Raw genomic sequence first — 12,551 nt, 5'->3', positions numbered from 1 at the left:
GATTTAGGTCTTAGGAGCTCTCTAGAAGCGTGCCCTAAGACCAAGGTGAGAGTTCACAAAAGAAATCTGCGTCACCCGCTCGGCTGTTAACACATGACGAAAATTTCGTGTGATAAACAATGTATTATTAATGTGAAATAACAAGTACAAAGTTCTTAGCTGAAATAAAATTTTAAATGAGACGCGTTCCACGTATTTGGTATAGCCTTTCCCGTCAGGTGCGCCAGGCGGTATGCTCCATTTTGCAAATTCTCTACAACCCTGAAGGGGCCTTCCCAATTTGCAGCTAATTTTCCCGCCTATCGGTCTCGTCGGGCTTCTGCTGTTTTTCTCCACACAAGGTCTCCTTCAGCAAATTGTCGCGGTTTGACCTTGGTGTTGTAGCGCCTTTCCAACAGTCTCTTTTTAGCCTTTGCTCGGATCATAGCTACTTCTCTCCGCTCGTCCAAAGTGTCGAGCTCCACACGAAGTTCCTCATTGTTATCTTGGAGATTTTGGACCTCCCTTCGAACAGTAGGCTCGCCTACTTCGACTGGTAACATTGCGTCCATTCCGTATGTTAAGTTGAATGGGGTTTGCCCCGTTGTACCATGCGGGGTGCAGCGATATCCCCACAAGACCTCCTGAAGTTCATATACCTAGAGGCCCTTGGCTTCTCCCAGCCTTTTCTTCAACTCGGATACGATGACTTTGTTGACCGCTTCCACTTGGCCGTTCGTTTGAGGATGCTCTACCGAGCTAGTGACATGCTTAATTCCCAGCTTCTTGTAAAATTCGCTCAAGCCCTTGTCAATGAATTGTCGTCCATTGTCTGTAACTATGATTTTGGGAATTCCAAACCTGCATATAAGCGTCCACATAAATTTTTGAACCCTTGCTGTCGTGATCGTTGCGAGCGGTTCTGCCTCCACCCACTTAGTGAAATAGTCAATTGCCACCAGTAGGAATTTCTTTTGCGCTCGGCCCACAGGAAAGGGTCCGACAATGTCTACTCCCCATTGCACGAACGGCCATGGTGACATCAAGCTGTGCAACTCGACGGGTGGAAGATTGAGGTTCTTACCATGCTCTTGACACTTCAAGCATTTCTGCACAAATTCTTTGCAGTCTCTCTCCACCGTCGGCCAAAAATAGCCCGCTCGTATGACCTTGGCACGTAACGCTCGCTGCCCTGTATGCATTCCACACACCCCCTCGTGCAACTCCCTCATCACATATTCAGCTTCCTCCACGGATATGCACTTCAACAAGGGTGATGAAAATCCTCGTTTATATAGGTCTTCCCCTATTACCAAATACCGAGCGGCCTTCTTCGCCTCAGCCCCTCGAACATGCAAGTCATTCTCCTGCCTTTGAATGACTTCCCTTATATATTTCCTCCAGTCAGGCCGATCGGAGACCTCGTGAACGGCCAAACACTCCACCGACGGGTTCATCATGACCTGCCTTATAACTGATGACAAGTGATCCTTCCCTTTGCTGTTGGCGAGTTTGGATAGGATATCCGCCCTCGCGTTCTGCTCCCTTGGCACATGTTTGAATTCCACCGTCCGAAACTGCTTTACCAACTCTTTGATCTTGTGAAAATATCGAAGCAGCTGATCATCCTTGGTCTGGAAGCTCTCCGTTAGCTGTCCTACCACCAATTGGGAATCCGTTCGGCATTTGACCGCGACAGCCCCCAAGTCCTTTGCCAGCTCGAGTCTCGCCAGCACTGCTTCGTACTCGGCCTGGTTATTACTTATCTTGAACCGAAAGACAATTGCCTGCTCGACAATAAAGTCGTCCGGTCCTTCCAACACAATCCCTGCTCCCCCACCAGACTTTTCAGAGGAGCCATCCACGTAAAGGATCCATTCAGGATGCCCTTCTTCCCAGGGTAACTCGACCGCAAAGTCGGCCAAATGTTGCCCTCGGATAAACCCTCTTGGTTCAAACTGGAGTCCAAATTCAGACAACTCCATAGACCATCCTACTATCCTCCCGGCCAAATCCGGTTTGCGCAGGATCTTCGCGATGGGGTGGTCCGTTCGGACTACCACCTGATGACTCTGGAAGTATGGCCTTAATCGCCGCACTGCCATTACTAATGCCAAAGCGATCTTCTCAACTCGCTTGTACCCGGTTTCCGCCGGTTGCAACGTTCTGCTAACGAAGTACACGAGTTTGAATTCGGGTTGCTCCTGTACCAACACCGAGCTGATCGTGTCCTCCGAAACCGCCAGGAATAGTTGCAACGCATGTCCTGCCTCAGGTCGCCCCATGACCGGTGGGCTGACCAGTATTCGTTTAACTTCATCAAAGGCTTACTCACACTGGTCGTCCCAATCTGCTCCCGTACTCTTCTTCATAATCCTTACTATCGGCTTTATCCGTTTGGCCAACCTTGGAATAAAGCGATATAGTGAAGTCAGTCTACCCACCAGCCTCTGAACCTCCTTCAGCTTCTGCGGGCTCCTCATTTCCAATACCGTTCGGCACTTATCGGGGTTCACCTCGATGCCTCTAGTTGTTAGCAGGAATCCTATAAATTTTCTCGCCGGCACCCCGAAAGTACACTTGGCCGGATTAAGGCGCATGTTGTACTTTCGAACCTGGTGGAATACTTCCGCCAAGTCTCTCACATGGTCTTCAACCGAACGGCTTCTCACCACCATGTCGTCCACATACACCTCCATGCATCTGCCGATCTGGTCTGCAAAGACCCTATCCATCAACCGTTGGTACGTGGCTCCTGCATTCTTCAACCCGAACGACATAACATCATAACAATAGTTAGCCCACTCGGTAATGAATGCTGTCTTGTCGCTATATGGGGGAAACTTAGGAATCTGATTATATCCTGAATATGCATCCAGGAAACTTAGCACATTGAAACCTGACGCCCCGTCCACTAACGCATCAATACTAGGTAGTGGGTAAGAGTCCTTCGGGCAGGCTTTATTCAGATCCGTGAAGTCCGTACACATTCTCCACTGCCCGCTCATCTTCTTCACCATCACAACGTTTGCCAGCCAGGTTGTGTACTTGATTTCACGGATGAAATCTGCTTCCAACAACTTCTTCACCTCAACTGCCACAGCCGATCGCTTTTCTTTCCCCAATCTTCTCTTCTTTTGGGCTACCGGTCGGGCCTCCTTAAATAATGTCAGCTTGTGTGACAACTCTTGGATGGATTCCTAGCATATCAGCTGCAGTCCAAGCAAATAAGTCTTGGTTTTTCTTTAACAAAGTGCCAATTACTCTGGCCTGATCTTCCTCCAACTCACTCTCGATGGTAGTAACTTGGTCCTCCTTCTACCCAATGCTGAAGGGCTGTCTCCCCCAACGGCTCTATCCGATCATCCGTATTAGTCTGTGGGTCTAGATCTGCCATCGCTACCTCCGATCGTCTTCTCCTATGCCGACCGGGTGGGTCTGATGACGGTGGCTGAACCTTCAAACCCGCCATATAACACTCCCGTGCGATCCTCTGATCGGACCGAACGGTACAGATTTTCCCATTATCCAATGGAAACTTAAGCGTGAGGTGAGGTGTGGAAACAATTGCCCCGAACGTGTTCAGACATGGTCGTCCCAACAGCACATTGTAAGAGGTACTCGCATCCACCAGCAAGAACCTGGTTTTCACCTCCTTGCTCCGTTCGGTTCCCAGGCACGTTCTGAGATCCACATATCCTCTGGTGTCTACTCTCTCCCCTGAGAACCCTACTATCTGTTCGTTATAAGGGGCGATCAAGTCTTCAGAAATGTCCATCTGTTGGAATGTCTTCCAGTACAGAATGTTGACAGAGCTGTCCTGATCCACCAACACCTTTCCCACACTATACCGGGCAATAACTGCCGTTATCACCATCGGGTCATCCTCATCCGGATCGGGAGCGTGGAAATCCTCATCTGTAAACGTGATTGGCGGCATAAAACGCTTTCTCACATCTACCCTGTGGACGCTTTTAAGCTCCTTCAGGTTTTTCTTCCTTGCGGACGCCAACGACCCTCCCACAAATCCACCCGAGATGGTGTTTATCGTTCCTCGCAGTGATCGGTCATGACTGCGACTTCTACTCCTCCTACAGTCGGGACGTCTGTCCTCTCTCCTGTCGCTTCTTTCCACCCTAGTCCTTCTGGGTGGACTTCTCGTCTTTCGTTCCTCCCTGACAAACCTCTTCAGATGACCCGCCCGGATCAATTCTTCCACCTTATCCTTCAACACCGTACAGTCCTCGGTGTTATGTCCTATGTTCAGATGATAAGTGCAGTGTTTAGTTCCATCTGCTTTAGGTGATGACCGGGAAGGTCTTACCTTTATTAAATCTGCACTCAGGGCTTCCTCCAGCACCCTTGCCCTCGGCACATTCAATGGGGTGTACCGTTCGTACCTACCCCCCTCGAGCCATCTCTAAACTTCTGGCCCTTTGGCCGTTCGCTTGGAACGAACGGTTTCTTGCCTTATTTTTTCTCTTGCCCCGAACTCGTACCTTGATCTTGTTGTCGTCTTTGGACCGCCCTCATTTCTTCTATCCAAATGAACCGAGCGGCCCTTTCTTGCAACTCGTCCAGGTTTAACGGGGGTTCCGCGAACAAGTTATCAGCAAACGGGGAAGGTCTCAGCGTAGTAGCCAAAGTACTGATGTTAAACTTCTTGCCTACCCCCCTCACTTGCCGAGCGGTTCTATTGAACCTGTCCATGAAATCCCTAAGACTCTCTCCCTTCTCCTGCTTTATGTTAGTCAACTCTAGATACGTCAGATTTCGCGCTCTACCCGCCGAAAACTGCCGTTCAAACATATCCCTCAAGGTGGCAAAACTATTAATGGTTCGGGGTCTTAACGAGTGGAACCAGGCCAAAGCTTCTCCTTTTATTGACAAAGAAAAAACTCTGCACCACACATTTTCCCTAGGGGAGTAGAACGCTCTATTCGGAATATGCTCCTCCATGATCACTGTTGTGAACGGATGCAATGCTCGAGCCAGACCGGCAGGGGCCGGGCGGTTTGCAGTTCGATGCGAGCCGACCTCACTCTATTCCCCCCCTGATAATAGCTACCAGGATTGGGATCTGTGTCCTCCTCTGAGTCCGGCTCGGTTTCTGGCATCTCTACAATTGGCGGTAAATGAGCGCGCGCGGAGGATTGGCGATTAGCTTGCGCCCCTCCAGCCGCGTCACGCTCGGCTCTCAGCATTTCGATTTCCGCCTGCATTGCCTCCATTCTCCTTCTCATCTCCTGTAAAAACGCTGCCGGGTCCTGCTCCATCCTTACGGTCGTAATAGGTTGTCTTCAACTACCCTCGGCCCCACGGTGGGCGCCAAAATGTTTCTGCTGAATGGGACCGGGGAAAACTCCTGCTACCTCCGTCCGGAAACACTCATCCTCCTCCGATCGGTCTTCCTTTTCTTGCCTCCTCCGCGCTCGGTATCAGTGCAAATGGGTTGACCTGCAGCAAACACTCCGACGATCAAGTCAGAATGGGCTCTCACAAGTCTATAATTATCAAAAGAACAGAGAGTTTACCTTCTCCTTTGACTACTATTTATACAATTTTAGAGAATATTCCCCATTAATTTACCTTTCAATGGCTTTCAATGCGTACTTTAAATACTCGACAAGGACCGTTACCTCATTAACTACACATTCATGAGCATTCAACTGCTGTCTCCAACCCGTAATTTTACATAACTTCCCGATCGGATGCGTTATGCTTACGAGTTCCGATCGGACATACCAGGTTTGGAACACCCGATCGGTTGTGTCCCAATCTTCCCGGTCGGTTATCCACCCTCGGTACCCTTGGTAGTAACAGTTTGTATTAATTTGATTTCCTTTATTGTAATACATAAAGTTTTGCATTTTGTATAAGATTATGAAATAAAAGAAAAATAGTAGAATTAGAAATCTTAATATATAATGTACTTGTATTTATGTAAGAGACACTACATTAAATTGAAACAACCTTAAAGCCTCCTCAAAATATATAAAATATAATTAAAAAAATGCAATATAAAATATGAAATTAGGTTAGCCAATAACTAAATCATATTGAGCCCATTAACTAATTAAGAAAACGGAGGTGGAAAATTCAGGGCAAATATTTAGATACAGAAAAGCAATGAATGAATGGTGTTTTATTTAAAATAATTAACCTCAATTATTTTATGAAAGTAACGTGTGTTTGATAAGGTAGAAAAGTTTAGAATTGATTTTATTTTTTAATTCGAAGATCTAGATCTTAAGAAGCCGACACGGTTAGATAATTAATGATTCACAATTTCTTAATTCGTGTTTGACTATAATGTTGAGTAGTTATGGAATTAATATAATAGTTCCCACACATTATGCTCATTTAATATAAATATTTTAATGAAGCCTCCAAGAAAAGCCTTTTTGATTTGCTAGGGTTTATGAAAATGAATGTTCTGTAGCTACTTAGATTGCTGAATCAAAGTCTGGAATGCGACTTGACTGAGCAAAAGGATGAAAATAGAAATGAGAAAATTTGACAGTTATTATGAGGTGATGTCGATAAAGATAATGACTGTGTTCGCCAAAGTCTACTGTTCTTAATTACGCATGCCACAACCATAAGCAAAACACACTTCTTTTTCTTATTAACCAAGTAAACTTTATACGTCACAGTTTTGCACCAATTCCACATAAAACCCTATTAAGCTGTCAGTTAATTATAACAACTTTTTTATTATTATTACAAACTAAAAAATAAACATTTTATAAAACTCTACTTATTAATTAAAAGTTGTTAAATCTTACAAAATAATTTAAAACGGAATATCATATATATATATATATATATATATATATATATATATATATATATATATATATATATATATATATATAAGTTATTTGAAATTTCACTCTAATTCATTTATCCAATATTAACTTTAAGCATCTATATTTGGTGTGACTAAATATTTATTAATAATTTGATAATGACTAAATAATAAGTGATATAAGAGACTCAACAAATTTTACTATGAAATAAAATTTGATATCATATTAGATCAATAAAAGAAACAACCTATCTCATGTTCTTTTACTACATGAAAACTTTTTTTATTCTTTGAATTTCGTCTTTCATATCACGTTTTTATTGTTTTCTCTTTTCTTTCATGTTAAAAAACAATAAACTCTCATCTCTTCTAAGTCATTGACTACTACTATTGTCGTGTCCTATCATTGTTGTATTGTGCTTCAACAAGTTTATTTTTTTCTTCCAGGTCATTCTTCAACAACTGATACAATATGTTAGTGATTTTTCCTTATTTTCTCATGTTTGAGGTTTTTGTTTGTGGAGAAAGCTCTCTTTGTAGTTATCTCTTCTTGCCATTTGGTGTTTTCCCATCTCCTCTACAAATGAAGCACAATCGAGTCGTTGTTACTTTACTGAATGTGCATCGTTAGTCTCCATGGTGTTTTGCGAATTTCCCTAGTCAACTAAGTGTATTGTCCACGGTGCTTTGCGATTGGGGTGCGATGTTCTCCATGGTGGTTTGTTGATGGTTCACTGGTGGTGGTTCGATGGTGTTTGTTTGTCGATGGTCTTTGGTGGTTCTTCGTTCTTTCCTTTGCACCTTCACATGGTCACTTTCAATTTTTTTTAGTTAAATATATTATATCGGTTGGTCCAAAGCAGATCTATTTTCAATATATATTAAATTTGTTGTACAATCAATCATGTCTAACATATTACATCAACGTATATTAGATCGGTTGTGAAACCGATCTAATATATGAACCACAATCGATTTAATATATATTTATTTTGTACTGGTATAATAAAACTTTTTTTTATTGGATTCTTACTAAAAAAATATTTTTGAAGCCAAGACCATTAATACTCAAAAGAAGGTTTTGGAAACCTTTTTCTTTTTCTTGGAGGCGTAAAGCAAGAATTTTACTTAAATCTTGAACTGATCTTGCATTTATACACTATAAATTGACCTAATTATTATGAAATTTCTAATATGAATTTTCAGAAATTACAAAAATTTTCATTTTTTCTTTCAATTTTTATTTTTTAGTGAGTTATAAATTAACAAGTTGTAATTTTGTGCGGTGGAAAATAAAGTTGCATTATTTGCATATTACTTGGTGGTGTCTCTACCTGGTGTAGCTTGTAGTAGTGTCAAAAGTTGTCACCATCGTCAATATTATCCACAAAAAAGTCTTAACTATTTAGACAACTTATGAAAACCAATGAAAACGTATGAAGCACATGGTATACTATATATGTGTTTGGTCTATCTTTTATTTGTTCCTCTTGTACGCTTACTCAACCAACTCTATCTACCAACATCTGTATAAGTATTCAAATAATAATCAGTAGTCTGAATCAAACAGATTGATTAAAGTAATAAATTACAAAACTTCTAGATGGCAGCTGCAAAAGATTAATGTATTTCCATCAGCATTGTAGTGCACGGCACTGGCTATTTGCAAATTTCTCTAGACTTTATGCTCAACTACAATAACAAATTAATTTAATATAATCTCTATTGTTTACAACAATATTAGTTATATATTAAGATAATATTTTTTTTCAACTGTTACAATATTTGGATTAGTTTCCCACTTATTGAGAGTTTTTTTTTTAATTAAGTATTTGATGACTATAATTAAGACAACTACACATTAGTTCGTTATCTTTTATTTTTTGTCAAAAGCACACCATACCCTTAAACAAGTTGATTGAATATTTTGCAAGTAACTCAATTCAATGAGTATAACTTCATACCAAACGTTTAGAAAGTGTAGAAATAAACGATAATCACATCCTTTATTAGATATATATGCTTTTGCTTGCAATTTTTTTACTAAGGAATTAGAGTTAGTTTTATTTTTAAGGAGGAAACGTAGAAAAAAAAACATAATTATTAATTACAATACAACAATAGTTAACTCATAACAGTCGACATTAATTTTCACAAACTAATTAACCATATTTATATTAAGAATTACCCAGAAGTAGCATGTGGAAGTTAATTAGAAAAAAAACAATCTTTCATCATATTAATTCATTGATTAATTACTTCAGTTGGATTAGTCAATGTCTCAAAATCTTCAAACAAAATTAGCAGAAGCTGTAATTTCTACTGCAGTTTTTTTTTTCTGTCTCGGAATATATATCATCAGGTTCTTATTATATGCGCAATAAATGAACAATTTTTCATACAGTATATGATAAACAAGTATATATATATAGAAATATATATGTAGATCATGGATTAAAAAACAAAACATTCATCTATCTATGATACACAGACTAAAGCTCCCTAAGTATAATTAACAGATGAACTAATACAAATAATCAACCAAAGCAGTTGGTTTTCCTATCTTCAAAATCTCCAAATCATTCTCAAAGGGTGTCAAATTCAAATCCAAAACCAAAACTCTCTTGTGGGGAACTTTGTTCTTGGTTGAAGAATCCATGCTGCTGCTACCACCACTGCTACTGCTGACAGTGGTGGAATTATGCAGGTTTCCGTTCAAATTTACAGCTCTGTGTCTCCTCATGTGACCTCCCAAAGCTTGGCCTATAGCAAACTCCAATCCACAAATCGAGCACTCGTGAGTCTTAGGCTTTGGCGGTGAATCATGAAGCAATTGGCCTTCGCTGTTATCTCCTGGCATCAACCTAGGTTTCTTGTGACTCGCCCTGTGCCCACCAAGTGCTTGAAACGAAGGAAACTGCCTATTGCATGTCTTGCACTCGAACACACGGTTGCTCATGGAAGAGCTTGAGTATGTCGCCTCGAATTCACCTCCACGAGAAAGCAACATCAGACAATTCGCCATGGTTAGACTATCAACCTCTCTTTCTCTCTTCATCGGAAACGAAAGGGGTGCCGTGTGCCTTGGTTTGAAAATTGGAACTTTGAATGAATGAATGTATGAAAAGGGAAAAAGGTATTGGAATGGAACTCTACGAGACTAGAAGGGTTTTGGTATTTATAATGGGTTGTTCTAGGTTTGGTAGCTTGAGAGTGTTGAACACTACTCTAACAATAGTTGACATTTTTTGAAATATATTATTAATATTTTTGCGTGAGTAAAGACTCATTGGTTAAGTTCTCAAAATAACTCTTTATAATACCATTTTTTATATACTTGAACATGTTTATATAAATTTAATGGTTATTTTAGTATATCTTAAATGTTTGATTAAATTTGTATGTAGAGACTTGGTAAGATAGTAGTTAAAAGGTGAATTTTAAATTTAATTTAATTTTATAATTTATATTATAAAGTGAAGTTTGTATTATTTTATATATTATAAACATAAAATAAAATATTAATAAATAGTCTGATAATAAATTATACAATAAACTTAATAAATAATAAATCTGATAATATTAAACTTATGATTCTAATATTATATTAATAATATATTTTTAATTCTACTTATTTATAAATTGTATTTGTAAAATGAAATTTACACTTTTTTATATAAAATATATGGAATTTCCAATAAAAAAATATAAAAAAGAATAGTGGTGTTGTGACTTTGATAACTTGTGAAATAAGCAAGTGTGAGTGGTGCAGCAATTAAAGCAATTAATTGGGATGTGATGAAGTAAGAAAGGGTGACTTACTTAGGAGTTGTTTGGTGTGAAAGGAGTTTGGTGCGGTGCGTAAGCGTGACAGATTTGCTGAGAGCCAAACGGGACGGAAGGAAATTGTGAGGGCGGCACTACTGTTATTAAAACTGTGTGTGTTCAAACTGTGGTGGAAAATTCCAATCCGAAGTGTTGCGAAAGGTATGAAAAAGGAAGCAGCAGAGGACCAGAGTCGGAACTAACAGTGCCCATAATACGCTGAATTCCAAACATCTAGAAACCGTGTTCCACGTTGAACATATATATAATATTAATTTCGTATTAAACAAATTAAATAAAATCATATGTACGGTAATCAGAGTATTTATATATTATCATAAAACCATTATTTTCTTCTGTTAATAATTTATTTTAAGTGAATTTTCAAAGTTGAAAGTGTCAATAGCTGTGTTCGGAGTTTAAATTTATATATTATCCTAATTTTTATTCAGTTTTTTTTTCAATTCTTCTAGTTTCTTGTACTTGGTGGAGATGTCTCCATTGGAAATTTTCGATCAGGAGAAATGAATTAACTATTAAACATTATTGAATTCTTTGATATTTATTTTTAATAATTTATATCAATTTTCCTTTCATATGCTTTGTTTAATGTTGTGAGATTTACTCTCGCAATTGCAGAATATATACTTCAAGAGAATTTAACTTTAACGGAAATTTAAATTATTAATAAACACTAATATTACTAATACAATATCTATTCTTTTATATCTAATACTCATAAAAAAGTGAAACATCATTGGAGAAGTTGTGAAAAAAATAAAGTTTTATTGTAAAGTTTGTTAGCTTGTTGAGAATTAATGAATTTTACATGTAATTTCTGAGTATTGAATAAAGTTCCAACTTAATACTTTCTTTGACTATTGAGTTATTTTAATTTAGTTGCCATATCAGTAATAATTAAACATGTGAATGTTCCTAAAGTAGGTAGTTACAAGTACAAGTTTATTTATTTTTTCTTTTGTTTGACAAAATACAAGTAATATGTATAATTAACTTATGAAAATATCAACATCACTACTTTGACTACATTATTTATTTATAATTTACTCGAACAAATTTGTTAGTATAAAAAGTTAATAATAGTATATTAATTAATAAATGTAAGCATAAAGATACAATGAATGTAATAATCTTTTTTTCATATAACGCCCGATGTTTTTCTTTATTTTAAAAGAAGCCATTGACATGCTTTTTCTTTTCACATCAATTAGAGCTTATTGTAATAAAGCATGAATAATGTTAATAAAGTTTATCTTTGTAAGAGTTTATTTAATACTTATGATACGATATATATGATAAAAAGATAATTATGATAAAAATAAAATAAATATTAATCACATATATTTGATGTTTGTTAGAATATTACACAATATTATATACAATCAATTATGATAATGATAATGAAAATTGTTACAAGAGTAACCATAACAATAAAATTAGAGATAAGATTATATAAATATGAATACTAATAATGGTGGTGAGGGTAAATTCAAAGTTTACGTGATGATAACATAATAGAAAACGTGATAACAATAGTAACAATGATGAAAGTATATAATATGTTGGTGGTTTCTACAATGAAGGTGATGTAATTGGATAGTAGTAACAACAACAAAAGTTATTATAGTAACCATAATGGTAAAAATAACAACGGTATTAGTGATAATGTTGAAAGTAATTGTAATGAATATATGATAATGTTAAAATAGAAGAAATATTAATGATCTTATAATGTTAGTTTATAATTTAACTCATTTTCATAACAATATTGTACTAACAAGATATGATAGACAATAAATAAGAAAGAAGAATCATATCATATCTCATTTGTATGATGCATGATTGATTATAACAAGATATGACAATAATTTTATCATATTATATTATACCTAGTCACCAAATAGATTCCAAGAGA

The 12,551-nt window shown here is 37.8% G+C and overlaps 2 protein-coding genes across 2 annotated transcripts; both read right to left on the bottom strand.

The window, feature by feature from the left end:
• Window positions 1–638: 638 nt before the first annotated feature.
• Window positions 639–2,264, bottom strand: LOC108336662 (uncharacterized). Its single transcript, XM_017573131.2, has one exon. The coding sequence runs from the start codon at window positions 2,262–2,264 to the stop codon at window positions 639–641; it is 1,626 nt and encodes a 541-aa protein (XP_017428620.2).
• Window positions 2,265–9,244: 6,980 nt separating this feature from the next.
• On the bottom strand, window positions 9,245–9,937 carry LOC108337736 (zinc finger protein ZAT11). Its single transcript, XM_017574319.2, has one exon. The coding sequence runs from the start codon at window positions 9,846–9,848 to the stop codon at window positions 9,315–9,317; it is 534 nt and encodes a 177-aa protein (XP_017429808.1). The 5' UTR covers window positions 9,849–9,937; the 3' UTR covers window positions 9,245–9,314.
• Between the last annotated feature and the right edge of the window lie 2,614 nt (window positions 9,938–12,551).

The sequence above is a fragment of the Vigna angularis genome, chromosome 2, assembly GCF_016808095.1.
Source record: "Vigna angularis cultivar LongXiaoDou No.4 chromosome 2, ASM1680809v1, whole genome shotgun sequence".
Lineage (NCBI taxonomy): Eukaryota > Viridiplantae > Streptophyta > Magnoliopsida > Fabales > Fabaceae > Vigna > Vigna angularis.
This window is presented reverse-complemented; position numbering and strand designations above follow the sequence as displayed.

What these genes read in the sequence shown, in the direction of transcription:
- LOC108336662 (XM_017573131.2), bottom strand. Translation starts at nt 2,264, where the DNA reads ATGGGGCGACCTGAGGCAGGACATGCGTTGCAACTATTCCTGGCGGTT.
- LOC108337736 (XM_017574319.2), bottom strand. Translation starts at nt 9,848, where the DNA reads ATGAAGAGAGAAAGAGAGGTTGATAGTCTAACCATGGCGAATTGTCTG.